This window comes from Phocoena sinus, chromosome 14 (assembly GCF_008692025.1).
Source record: "Phocoena sinus isolate mPhoSin1 chromosome 14, mPhoSin1.pri, whole genome shotgun sequence".
Lineage (NCBI taxonomy): Eukaryota > Metazoa > Chordata > Mammalia > Artiodactyla > Phocoenidae > Phocoena > Phocoena sinus.
Window position 1 is genome coordinate 59,600,925 of NC_045776.1, and position 13,741 is coordinate 59,614,665.

The following is a 13,741-nucleotide window of genomic DNA, read 5'->3' on the forward strand; positions in this document are numbered from 1 at the left end:
AGAATAAGATCCTTAAAGTTAAATTTGTGTACACTCAATTATTTCTTTCGGATAATTTTCAGGGATGGTTTTTTTTTTTTTTTTTTTTTTTTTGCGGTACGCGGGCCTCTCACTATTGTGGCCTCTCCCGTTGCGGAGCACAGGCTCTGGACGCGCAGGCTCAGCGGCCATGGCTCACGGGCCCAGCCGCTCCGCGGCATGTGGGATCTTCCCGGACCGGGGCACGATCCCGTGTCCCCTGCATCGCCAGGCGGACTCTCAACCACTGCGCCACCAGGGAAGCCCTCAGGGATGGTTTTTGAAATGTATACTTACTTACTGTACAAAAATGGACTAACAGCAATAATGCAGTCCACCCCGTCAGCCAATCAACTCTTTCCATTCTTTCTGTTTTCTTCATCAACCAAGGGGAATGTGGGCACTTAAGATCCTACCAGCTTAAGACATTAGTACTAGGTCTAAATGGTCTAGTACCATTTCCAAAGGAAAAGTACAATAGGCTCCAACTTAATAACTCTGGAAACTTTTTAAAAAGCAAATTCCCAGGGTTGTGGGAAAGAACTGAGTGCCATTCTCAGTCGCCTTTATCTACAAGCTAACTGTTGGTCACACATGCTTGGGCAGGCGTCTCCTGCCATCTGTCCAGGTGTCCATCCGTCCTCTCCCCCGGCCTGCGACCTTCTGGACCAGCACCCACGGCGCCCCTGCCCTCTTCTAGCGCTGAGCACAAAGCCGGGCGCCCACGAAGGGCTCGGCATTATAAGTGCACTGCGGGACGAAGGCTCTACTCTTGGAGACCCTTATTCAGTAGGTCTGAGGCAGACCCCGGAAGATTGCGTTTTTAATAAATCCTGTCTCCGACGTCAGTGACGGGATTCAGGTATGAGCTGCACTGGGTACCAGCGGGGTGCATCAGTCGGTCCGGCATCCCCATAACGGGGCGGAGACCAGCTCCCAGGGTGGCTGTGAGGAGGCGAGGAGCTCCTGCACATCACGTCCCAGCTCCAGGACCAGGGCAGGGTGAGCCCGGAGAAGGGGCCGGGCGGCAGAGTCTGCGGGAGCCCGAGGCGGGCGGCAAGTCGCCGAAGACGGGGACGGTGAAGAGAAAGGGGGACAGCGCGCGTGGGCCGGGTGGGCGCGGCCGCGGTCGCGGTCGGGGCGGGGCCGGGTAGGGGGTGGGACCCTGGGCGCGCTGGGCCCGCGGGGAGCGTGGCCTGGGCGGGGCCGGGTCGCGAGCGGACAGGAGCGCCGGGGGGAGTGAGAGACGCCTCCTGGCGGGAGCTGGCGGCGGCGGCGGGAGCCGAGGGGGGCGGAGGGAAGCGGGGGGCGGGGGCGAGACAGCGGCTGGCTGGTCTCTCCCTGTTTTACGGCCGAGGCTCGCGGGCGCTGCGCGGAGGACTGAGTGGAGGCGCGGCCGGCCTGCCTCCCTCCATAGAGCGGCGCGCCCGCTCGGCCGACCCGCGGGGAACGAGAGCCAGGCTGCTACGCGGCGCCGCGGCGCACGGTGAGCGGGCAGGGGTGGCTGGTGCCCCTCTGAGACTGGAGGCCGCGGCCGGGCGGGAGGAGCGGGAGGACCGGGCCCGCGCGGCCTGGGCGGCCTCCGCAGCTACGAGGCGGGGCGGGCGTGGGGCGTGGCTCCTCCGCCGGCGGCCGGGGCCGCTGTCAGCGCCTCCCGCTCGGCTGCTGCGCTTTGTTCCCAAGGCCCCGGAGGGAGCCGCTCCCCTAGGAGGAGCTCGGTTACCTGCCTCTGCGTGCCTCGTTCACCTGGACGCCTGTTCTGGGGAGGTTCGGGGAGCGGAACGCAGACGGCCGTGAGGTGGGGGAAAATATCCCATTTTCAGTTGCTGTGGGGAGAAAACTAGCTCTGGAAGAATCCGTTTTCCGATGCCTTCTTTGGCCTCCACGAATACGTGCCGGTGGCTCCGGAGTCACCGGACTTGGGCGTGCGGTTCAGTAAAGCGGGTGGTGGGTCCTGACGGTCCCAGGAGGGTACCCCCGGCCTCGGCCACGGCCCCTGAGGCTTTCTCCTACAGAACCGAGCCACACGGGCACAGAGCCCGGTACTCTTCACCTTCTTCTTGCCTTTGCTTTATTGTTCTTGCTAACACTTAGAATACAGGTTTACAGCAATCATAAAGGCCCATAAACGCACCTTTTATCCGTCTTACATCACTAGTCGTTTATTTAATTGATTCTGTTTGGGGGGTGTGTTTTAAACCCCAAGAAGTTTTATCTTCTTTTTAAAAGTTTAATGACTGTTGGTTGTTCAGCCACTGTCAGAATTTGTGCTGGTCTTTCTTTCCTTTTTCTTTTTGGACTGTAATATTTTCTTCAATATCTTTGAAGAATCACTGGTACCTAAGGTAGAGAATTAAAAGAATATCTTCACATTTTGGTAAGTTAGAGTTCTTAATGCAGTTAATAATTTACTATTCCCTTTGTTATTCGCTAAATTATTTAAGGAGCAACTGTCCACTCCTTCCGCAGAGCTGCTTCATTTTGGCTAATTACGTTAAGAGACAAAATGAGATAGTAACAAGTAGACACTAGAATAATTTGCATTTTTAAAATTTGTCTTAATTCTAAGAATTAAAATATTGATAAATGTTTTTTAAATTATAATACAATATTAATAGTTTTTTTTTGTTTTGCAAAGCAGTGCAGCATTGAAACTACTTATTTGCTTTATATATTGATACTTTCAGGTTACTGATGGTATGTATACATACACACACACACACATATTCACTTTAATTTTCACAGTCACCATTTCTGGGTACTCTGAGGAATTTCAGAATTCTGTATCTTTGAAGATGGCTAACAAGATATTACTGTATATTGTAGCTTTTTTTTGAGTGTTTAAGTAATCTTTCGTTGAGAATAATCTTTAAACAGTCACTCAAAAGTCTTTTAACACAATGAGTCTTGGTTTATTTATTTGATTTTCATTTTTGTATTTGTTTTTACCCTAGCATTTGCCTTTGAATTAAAGTTTTTGTTGTTTTTTTTTTCTTTTTGTTTGTTTGTTTAGCTTCCTGGGAGTTGGTGATTGTCTTTGAAGAAACATGAAGTCACGCTCTGTTGTTATGCTTACTGTAGCCATCCTGGTGTTCCTGACATGGGTCCCCATGTCACTGAGTTGTAACAAAGCACTCTGTGCTAGTGATGTGAGCAAATGCCTCATTCAGGTAGGACTAAGAGTACTTTTTTACTATTAAAATATACTGTAGCGCAGACACAGAGCACATATATACAGATAGAGAGTGTAAGATCTGAGGTAATGAGCCATGACACTGGTCCGGGGTTTTGCCCCCATACTTCTCTTGCATACAAGCAATGTCAGACTCAAGGAATTCAGTATGGAAAATGATATCCAGCTTTGTAAACATGCTGTTACAAGGTGATGAGTAGCCTATTCAGATGAATTAAAGGGTTCCCTTGTATAATCTAGTTTACATAGCAAAGAGACTCACTATATTTAGAAAAAAAAATTTAGCTAGTCAAATCATAGACAAACTGTTCCCTAAATATAATACACTAATTGTCTGTTCTAAGTAACAAGTTACCCCAAACAGCAACTTAATGCAGTAAACATTTATTATTTACGCAGTTGCTGAGGGTTGGGAACCTAGGAGCAGCTGAGCTGGGGGATTCAGGGTCAGGGTTTCTCAAGGTTGCAGGTGTTGGGAGAATGTGCTTCCAAGATGCTTGACAGTGATCTCTCTCTCAGCCATCAAGGCAAGCCTTTCTGAAGAGAGAAGTGAGGTTAAGTAATGGCTTAGTTTACAGAGCTATTAAGTGGCTGTGGAAGGTGGCCTGTATTTGAACCCGAAGCCTGTGGCCTTTCCATACACATACTGGTTATTACTGTTCTTAAAGTTGCATTAATTAGTGGTGAACTTCATGTCTTACACAGCTGTTCTTTCTTTTCCCATCCTGTTAGACCGTCAGCAGTCTTGGGTCTGTATTTATTAGCCTCTCTTCCAGCTGTTGGCTAAGAAATTCAGTAACCACACATATTAGAATTCTGTATAAAGTATGACTCAGCTACCTCTTAGCTGTAATCCTGACATGAGAGCATTTGTATGTACTAGAAGTGGTAATAATTTTTATAGACGAGAGGTATTATGTGCTGATTTGTGACATTTTGGTCCTCATTAATAATTAAAATTTTGGGAAGCCTGGCCTTTATGTGAGTGTGGTGGTCACCATCTCATACTCTGTACCCTCACTTTGCATTTTAACCAAAACATTTAACTAGAGAGGTTGGCTGGTTAGGGTTAGGGTTTTCACTATGGATGTTTTTAAGCATAAATAGAAGAGGGAAGAGTATAATGAACAGCAGTAATAATCAGCAGTTACAGCCATCATTCACTCGGGGCTACCCTTGCTTCATCTCTGTTCCCCTGCACTGTTCACCCTATAGCTCTGTTTAGTGTCAGTCAGACCCCTGATATTATTTTATCATAAATGTATAGTCTATCTCTGAAAGATAAGAACTCTTGAAAACATAGCTATTAGCACTTTAAAAATTAACAATAATTCTTTAATATCACGTAGTTTTATACATGGAAGTTTTTTTAAATTTAATTTTATTTTTTTTTGGCTGCATTGGGTCTTCTTTGCTGCGTGCAGTCTTTCTCTAGTTGTGGCAGACGGGGGCTACTCTTCGTTGCGGTGCGCAGGCTTGTCGTGGTGGCCTCTCTTGTTGCGGAGCTCGGGCTCTAGGCGCGCGGGCTCAGTAGTTGTGGCGCGCGGGCTCAGTAGTTGTGGCGCACGGGCTTAGTAGTTGTGGCGCACGGGCTTAGTTGCTCCGCGGCATGTGGGGTCTTCCCGGACCAGGGCTCAAACCCATGTGCCCTGCACTGGCAGGCGGATTCCTAACCACTGCGCCACCAGGGAAGTCCCTACATGGAAGTTTTGATATGGCACGTCGGCTTAGGCTTGTGCTGGCTGAAAATTTGGTAGTTTTCTCATGAAGTCCAGCTTTGTGCTGTGGTCAGAGGTGAATCTGTGCCACTTCCCACGTTGTTTCAATGTATCTTCATTATTCATTATTGGAAATAAAGTCTCATAACAATTGCTATATTCATGTTTAGGTAGAAATTTACTTAAATCTCAGATTATTTTTTGACTCTCCAAGTCTGTAATTTCCATTATTCAAATAATTAAAAATTGGATTTTATTTGAAAGACCTTGCTTGGTAATGCAGTATTTAAAGAAGAAAGTGTTTGGTTACTATAGATAAAAACTCTCAGAACTTTTTGTTTGTTTTGTTTTTCAGTTTAAAATTCTGTAATACTTACAAAATGCTTCAAAAAGTAGAGTAAAAATTAAGTGTAAAAACTGGAAAATCAGGCGAAGCTTCACCTGCTTGTTAAATGGTGATTTTAGTAAACTCATTGGAAAGAAGGTAGGACTCTTTTTTTTTTTTTTTTTTTTTTTTTAAACCACTAATTCACTGATGCAAACATTTCTGATTCCTGTTCCTTCCGAACTAGGAATCATCAAATCTTTTTCTGGAATAGTAGAGACAGTGCTTCAGGTGCATAGTGGCAGGGTGCTTGGGGTTAAAATGATAGAGGCCTCGAGTATTGAGGGTTTTCTTGTTCATTTATTCCTAAGCACTTATGACATTGTGCTAAGCACTTACTGGACATTGCAGTGAAATGTGATTGGTTCTACCATTTACCTGGTTTTATGGACTCCGCTGATTATTTCACATTCTGCCCTTAACTCTCCTTGCATTCCCTCACTGTGACTGTGTGACAAACCACCCCAAAGGTCAGTGGCTGGAAACAACAACAACGTTTATTTTGAGCATGAATTTGCATCCTGTGTGGTGCTTGGTAGTTCATCTGCACCACACAACATTATTAGCTGGGGCGGCCTGAAGGCTGGCAGCTGAAATTACCTGAGGCACCGCTGTCCACTAGAACTTTCTATGATGATAGAAATGGTCTACATCAGCCCTGTCAGGTACAGTAGAAACTAGTCACGTGGTTGTTAAGCACTTGAAATATGACTAGTGTGGCTGAAAAGCAGATTTTTAAATTTAATCATTTTAATTAATTTAAATTTAAACAGCTGCATGTGGCTAGTGACTGCTGTATTGGATATCACAAAGCTAGGCTAGGAAGATTCTTCGTTCTCTCTCTCTCTCACCCCCCTGGCCCCCTCTCTCTCTCCCCTCCTTTCCTCCCTCCCTGTCAGTAGTCTCTTTGTATGACTTCTCCAGCATGCTGGCTTAAGACTAGCCAGATTCCTTATATGTTGGCTCAGGGCTTCCAAGACCATGTGTCTCACGAAACACAGCAGGGGAAGCTGTATTGCCTTTTATGGCCACACCATTGAGGTTATGGTGTTACTTCCATCATGGTGGTAGGCCCACCTGGATTTAAGAGGAGGGTACACAGGCCTCGCCTCTGATGGAGGAGCATGAGTGTAACACTAAGGAGAGCTTAGTGGATGGGGTGAATGACGTGGCCATGTTTGGAAAATACAATCTGCCACATCTTCACTGTGACTTGACCGGCTGGGTGATCTCAGAGTTTCCTTCTAATTCTACATAGTTCTAGAGAAAGCAACCAACTATTATTATGTGTTAAATATATTTTTTTTTAATCAGAGTATCTCTATATGCCTATTCTGGACATTTAATATGAATGGAATCATACAATATGTTGTCTTTTATGCCTGTCTTCTTTTATTGAGCATAATGCTTTCACAATTCATCTATATTACAGTATGTATCAGTACTTTGTTGTTTTATGGTCAAATAATATTGTACTGTGTGGATATGCCACATTTAATTTATCCATTCATCAGTTGATGAATGTTTAGATTGTTTCCACCTTTTGGCTATGCAAGTAATGGAGCTGTGGATATTTGTGTATAAGTTTTTATGTGGGTATCTGTTTTCATTTCTTTTGGGTATATACCTAGGAGTAGAGTTGCTGGGTCATATTTTCTATGTTTCACATTTTGAGGAACCACTAAAGTATTTTCCAAAGTGGCTGTATACATTTCCACCCCTGTGTATGCAGGTTCCAATTTTTCTACATCCTCACCAGCACTTGTTATAGGCATCTTAGTGGGTGTGAAGTGGTTTTGATTTGCATTTCTCTAACGACTAATGATATTGAGCATCTTTTCATGTGCTTATTGGCATTCATATATCTTCCTTGGAGAAGTGTCTATTCAGAACCAATGCCCATTTTTTAATTGGCTTATTGTCCTTTTATTGTTAGGTTATAAGAGTTATTTATATATTCTGGGTACAAGTCCATTATCAGATATATGACTTGCAAATAATTTCTCCCATTTTGTGGGTTGTCTTTTCACTTTCTTGATGGTATTATTTGCAACACAAAAGTTTTAAATTTTGATGCAGTCTTATTTATTTATTTATTGTTGCTTTTGCATTTGGTGTTGTAGCTAAGAAACCATTGCCTAACTCAGGGTTATAAATATACTCGTCTATTTTCTTCTAAGAATTTTGTAGTTTTAGCTCTTATATTTAGGTCTGCAATTTATTTTGAGTTGATTTTTATATATGGTATTAGGTAGGGGTCCAAATTTATTCTTTTGTGTATGGATATCTAGTTGTCTCAGCATCATTTGTTGAAAATATTATTTTTTTCTCTGTTGAATTATCTTGACACTCTTGTTGAGAATTATCTGACCATAAATGTAAGAGTTTATTTTTGGACTCTCAGTTGTATTCCATTGATTTATATATCTATCTTTTTGCCAGTACCACACTGTCTTGATTACTGTAGCTTTGTGGTATGTTTTACAATCACAAAGTATGAATTTTCTAATTTTGTTGTTTTTCAAGATTTGTTTTTAGTACTTTGGGCCCTTGCATTACCATATAAATTTTAGGGTCAGCTTGTTGATTTCTGTAATAAAGCCAGCTAGGATTTTTATATATAAATATATTTGACTTTATTAATTGGAGTAGTTTTTGGTTTACAGCAAAACTGAGCAGAAAATGCAGAAGGATCCCATATACTCCTTTCCCCTACACATACCCACTGTTTCCCCTACTATTAACATCTTGCATTAGTTTGTACATTCGTTACAATTGATGGACCAATATTGACATACTATTATTAACTAAAGTCCACATTACATTACATTAGGGTTCATGCTTTGTGTTCGACAGTTCTATGGATTTGACAAATGTATAATGTCATATATCTGCCATTACAGTGTGACACAGAATTGTTTTGTTGCCCTAAAAATCCCCTGTGCTTCCACATGGCCTCTGCATCCCCCACTGCATTTTACTGTCTATATAATTCTGCTGTTTCAATATGTTATACAGTTGGAGTTATACAGTATGTAGCCCTTCCAGGCTGGCTTCTTTTCATTTAGCAGTATGCATTTATGGTTCCTGCATGTTTTTCTGTGGCTTGATAGCTTACTTATTTATATTCCATTTTATGGGTGTATCACAGTTTGTTTTCTATTCACTCATTGAGGGACATCTTGATTACTTCCAAGTTTTGCAATTAAGAATAAAGCTGCTACAAACATCCATGTGCAGGTTTTTGTGTGGACATAAAATTTCAACTCATTTGAGTAAATACCAAGGAGCACAATAGCTGGATCATATGCTGAGAGTGTGTTTACTTTTGTAAGAAACTGCCAGACTGTTTCTAAAGTGGCTGTACGGTTTTGCATTCCCACCAGCAGTGAGTGAGAGTTCCTGTTGCTCCACATCCACACCAGCATTTGCTGCTGTCAGTGTTTTGAATATTAGCTGTTCTAATTGGTGTATATTGGTATCTCGTTGTTTTAATTTGCAATTTCCTAATGACACGTTGAGCTTTTTTTCATATGCTTTATTTGCCGTCTGTATATCCTCTTTGGTGAGGTGTCTTTATGTCTTTTGCCCATTTTTAAATTGAGTTGTTCATTTTCTTCCTGTTGAGTTTTAAGAGTTCTTTGTATCTTTTGGATTAACAGTCCTTTATCGGATGTGTCTCTTGCAAACATTTTCTCCCTGTCTGTGGCTTGTCTTCTTGTTTTCTTTTTCTTAAGATTTTTTTTGATGTGGACCATTTTTAAAGTCTTTATTGAATTTGTTACAGTATTCTGTATTTTTATGTTAATGGTTTTTTGGCTGCAAGGCACATGGGATCTTAGCTCCCCAACCAGGGATCAAACTTCACACCCCCTGCGTTGGAAGGCGAAGTCTTAACCACTGGACCTCCCAGCAAGTCCCCTGGCTTGTCTTCTTAATCTCTTGACAGTGTCTTTTGCAGAGCAGAAGTTTTAAATTTTAAAAGTCCAAATTACCCATTTTTTCCTTTCATGGATTGTGCCTTTGGTATTGCCAGCTATGATTTTGATTGGGTTTACGTTGACTCTGTAGATCAATTTGGGAATTATTGCCATGTTAACAGTATTAAGTCTTCTGATTCATGAGCAAGGAGTGTCCTTCCTTTTGTTTAAATTTTTCTTTCATTTCTTTCAACAGTATTTTGTAGTTTTCAGCGTACAGGTCTTATACTTCTTTTGTTAGGTTTACTCATAGGTATTTTATTCTTTTTGATGTTGTAAATGGAACTGTTTTCTTAATTTCATTTTCAGGTTGTTCGTTGCTTGTATGTAGTGTCATAAATCTTAAATCTGTTTTCACCTTATTCTGCTTTTTGGGAGAGTTCCTTGACTTTACCTTTGAACCCTTTCTATTGAATTTTTAAATTTTAGCAATAACTTTAAAATTTTACTTCTTATTTTCTGCTTGTTAATTTTTCTTTTAACACTTTTACTTGTATTTGAATGCACTGTTTTCTCAGATATCCTGAGAATACTTACTGGAAATTTTACTGATGGAGATGGAGGTGTGTCTCCACCCCTCACCTCCCCATTCTGTTACGTGGATTTCTCTTTCTTCCAAGATTATTTTTTTCTTTCAATTTATATCTCTTTCATGCAGGAGGCTTTCCTCAAATGTATAGTGTTCCTTAGTTGTCCATTATAGTTAGGAATGAAGCATAAAAGCCTGATTGGGGGCTTCCCTGGTGGCGCAGTGGTTGAGAGTCCGCCTGCCGATGCAGGGGACACGGGTTCGTGCCCTGGTCCGGGAAGATCCCACATGCCGCGGAACGGCTGGGCCCGTGAGCCATGGCCGCTGAGCTTGCGTGTCTAGAGCCTGTGCTCCGCAATGGGAGAGGCCACAACAGTGAGAGGCCCGCGTACCGCAAAAAAAAAAAAAAAAAAAAAAAAGCCTGATTGGGAGACTGTGTTTGTGGGGAGGGCTGACATACACAGACTGGAGGGTATCGCCTGAGGGACAGGGAAGCCCTCGATGCTGGAGTGTGTTTTCTGCTCTGAGGCTGATCATTTTCCTGCAGAGAAGTTTTTGGTTTGTTTGTTTTGAACGGCTGGTGTTCTTGCTGTGGTCTGGGTGGTGGTTGGTTGGTAGATGCTTGGTTCTTGTTTTTGTGCCCTAGTGTTGGGGGTTGCCTCTGTGGTTTGATAGAAACTTGAACTTTAGTGCCCTCTTTTATTCCTGTTCTCTTCAGTTGAGGAATAGATTGGCTATTGGCGTTTCATGTGCCAAGAACTGTCAGCTGGTGTCCTTAGGCCTCTTTGGTGCTTCTCTTAAAGGGGATCCCCAGAATTATATTCAAATTTGCAAATGTACTGTTTTCTAGGAGAAAAGTCCATAGCTTTCAGGAGGTTCTCAAAGTGGTTGATTGCCCTGAAAAGGTGAAGAATTGCTGGGGCTTTGTTTGCCATCACACTACTAAGTTATTAAAATTCCACTTTCACATTCAACAAAGTACGAGGCACGTTGACATTTTAGATGACAATTATAGCTTTTCTCCTTAAACTTAGAGACAAACATGCACAGAAATGAAGGTGAGAGATAAGAACTTTAAGAAACGCCATGCTATAGAAGTGTAAAGAAACTTCCCTCCTAAGAGGGAGTTTCGCTTTTCTTTTAGTTATTTGGTTTGAACAACATCTGTAGTGTTGAAATGCTGTACTGTGAGGGTAAGTTAGAACATTTGTTTATGTTGAGCCCTCCACAACTCATGAAGTAACTAAATATAAAACATTTTCCCTGGAAGCTCAGGCTTGTGTAAATGTTTTTTACCAGCACAGTCATTCCTGCCTCTCCTACAAGTTGCTATGCAGAAGGGTGGTCCCTACGTAAATATTTATTTTGTGCTTCTGACAGGAAAGAAATGTAATTTTAACATCAGGAAAGTAATATTGTCATCTTCGTGTGTTCCTTTGCTCATAATAATGAGTGGTTGAGCTGTCTTCTTTCAGGGGAAAAATGGTAAAACAGGATTTTGCTTTTAATAAGATCTTTACTTGTTTTTTCTTCTGCTTTTGTGAAAAGAGCATTTAAAATTTGAATCAATATTATGCTTCTACACCAGAAATCTCAAGACCCATTTTGTATTAAGAACTGAAAAACCAGGGCTTCCCTGGTGGCACAGTGGTTAAGAATCCACCTGCCAATGCAGGGGACGTGGATTCAAGCCCTGGTCCAGGAAGATCCCACATTCTGCGGAGCAGCTAAGCCCGTGTGCCACAACTACTGAGCCTGTGCTCTAGAGCCCACGAGCCACAACTACTGAGCCCCGTGTGCCACAACTACTGAAGCCCGCACGCCTAGGGCCCATGCTCTGCATGCAACAAGAGAAGCCACCGCAATGAGAAGCCCATGCACTGCAACGAAGAGTAGCCCCCACTCACCACAACTAGAGAAAGCCTGTGCACAGCAACGAAGACCCAATGCAGCCAAAAATAAATAAATTTAAAAAAATATTAAAAAACAAAAACTGAAAAACTCCTTACTGATTTGTGAGTAATTTTAGCTAATATTTATGGTCATATTTAGGATGATGTAAACTTTATATTTCATGAAGATATTCAAACTTAGGTTCAGAGATCATTGATGCATTCTTTTAGCACTTTACTGGTTTTCTGAATATTTATTTAACGCTTTTATATACTAAATCAACAGTCTGCTTTTTTTCTATTCTAAAAATTGATTTAACTACTAAAGAAATCTTAGATTATCTGAAATAAGTTGGGATTTCAAAGTAGTTTCTCATTAATAATTCTAGGTTTTTTTAATGTATTTTGTTTTAAGTTAAAAATATAAATAGTTCAGGTAACATCAGGAATTTCTTAATCACAGCAAACTAAAAAATTAACTTTCTCTTCCTTTTTCCTTAATGAGTGCTAATTAAATTCCATATTAGTTTTTTTGCTACAGTTATCTTTTTTTTTTTTTTTTGCGGTATGCGGGCCTCTCACTGTTGTGGCCTCTCCCATTGCAGAGCACAGGCTTCCGGACGCGCAGGCTCAGCAGCCATGGCTCACGGGCCCAGCTGTTCTGCAGCATGAGGGATCTTCCCAGACCGGGGCACGAACCCGTGTCCCCTGCATCGGAGGCGGACTCTCAACCACTGCGCCACCAGGGAAGCCCATACAGTTATCTTGATTTGTTACTCTACTAGTAATATTTTGGCATATAGTATACAATGTTCCCTCTTTCCTTTTATAAACACTACTTTATCTTCCTATAGTGTATTCTCTCTTTTTTCTGCTTCCCTGCTCTTAAAAGTTGTGACTCTAACTTATTTTTGTCCTGTTTTGCTTCAGTTAATACCTCATGAAAATCTCTGAAATTAATATCCCAAAGTAATGAGTTAGGAACATCCCTGGTGGTCCGGTGGGTAAGACTCCACGCTCCCAATGCAGGGGGCTGGGGTTTGATCCCTGGTCAGGGAACTGTATCCGGCATTCATGCTGCAACTAAGAGCCTGCATGCTGCAACTAAGAGCCCGCATGCTGCAACTTAGAGCCCACATGCTGCAACAAAGATCCTGCGTGCTGCAGCTAAGACCTGGTGCAGCTGAAATAAGTAAATAAATAAGTAAATCTTAAAAAAATAAAAGTAATGAGTTAGACCTGATGTAATTTAAGGGAAGAGTAAGTTTTGTTTCCCTTCAAATGTTAGCAGTTAGAATAGCTGATAAAGTTTATAAGTGGAGACTAAAATTTATTTTCACTGGCTGTTTCACCTGTTGAATTATTACATTAAAACAAAGATGAAGGGGACGTCCCTGGTGGTACAGTGGTTAAGAATCCGCCTGCCAAGGCAGGGGACATGGGCTCAAGCCCTGGTCTGGGAAGATCCCACATGCCGCAGAGCAACTAAGCCAGTAGGCCACAACTACTGAGCCTGCGCTCTAGAGCCCACGAGCCACAACTACTGAGCCTGCATGCCACAACTACTGAAGCCTGCATGCCTAGAGCCTGTGCTCTGCAACAAGAGAAGGCACCGCATTGAGAAGCCCGCACACCGCAACTAGAGAAAGCCCGCGAAGCAACAAAGACCCAGCGCAGCCATAAATAAATAAATAAATAAAGTTAACAAAAGAAAAAAAAACAAGAAAACAAAGATGAGGGCTTCCCTGGTGGTGCAATGGTTAAAAATCCGCCTGCCAGTGCAGGGGACACGGGTTTGAGCCCTAGTCCGGGAAGATCCCACATGCCACAGAGCAACTAAGCCTGTGCACCGCAACTACTGAGCCTGTGCTCTAGACCCTGCGAGCCACGACTACTGAAGCCTGGGCGCCTGGAGCCCATGCTCCTCAACAAGAGAAGTCACCACAATGAGAAGCCCGTGCAACACAAGGAAGAGTAGCCCCCGCTCACCACAACTAGAGAAAGCTCGCGCATAGCAACGAAGACC

At 42.6% G+C, this 13,741-nt stretch overlaps 1 protein-coding gene across 2 annotated transcripts in view; it reads left to right on the top strand.

The window, feature by feature from the left end:
• The first annotated feature begins 1,321 nt into the window (after window positions 1-1,321).
• The window catches only part of TWSG1 (twisted gastrulation BMP signaling modulator 1), a 34,367-nt gene continuing 21,947 nt past the window's right edge, over window positions 1,322-13,741 (top strand). The window contains exons 1-2 of one of the 2 annotated variants that reach the window (XM_032603266.1): window positions 1,322-1,504; window positions 3,032-3,188. In XM_032603266.1, coding sequence (XP_032459157.1) covers window positions 3,066-3,188 — 123 coding nt within the window. In that variant the 5' untranslated portion in view covers window positions 1,322-1,504; window positions 3,032-3,065. Of the gene's footprint in view, window positions 1,505-1,679; window positions 1,817-3,031; window positions 3,189-13,741 lie in introns of those variants that run through there. The other variant, XM_032603267.1, reaches the window with a different exon arrangement.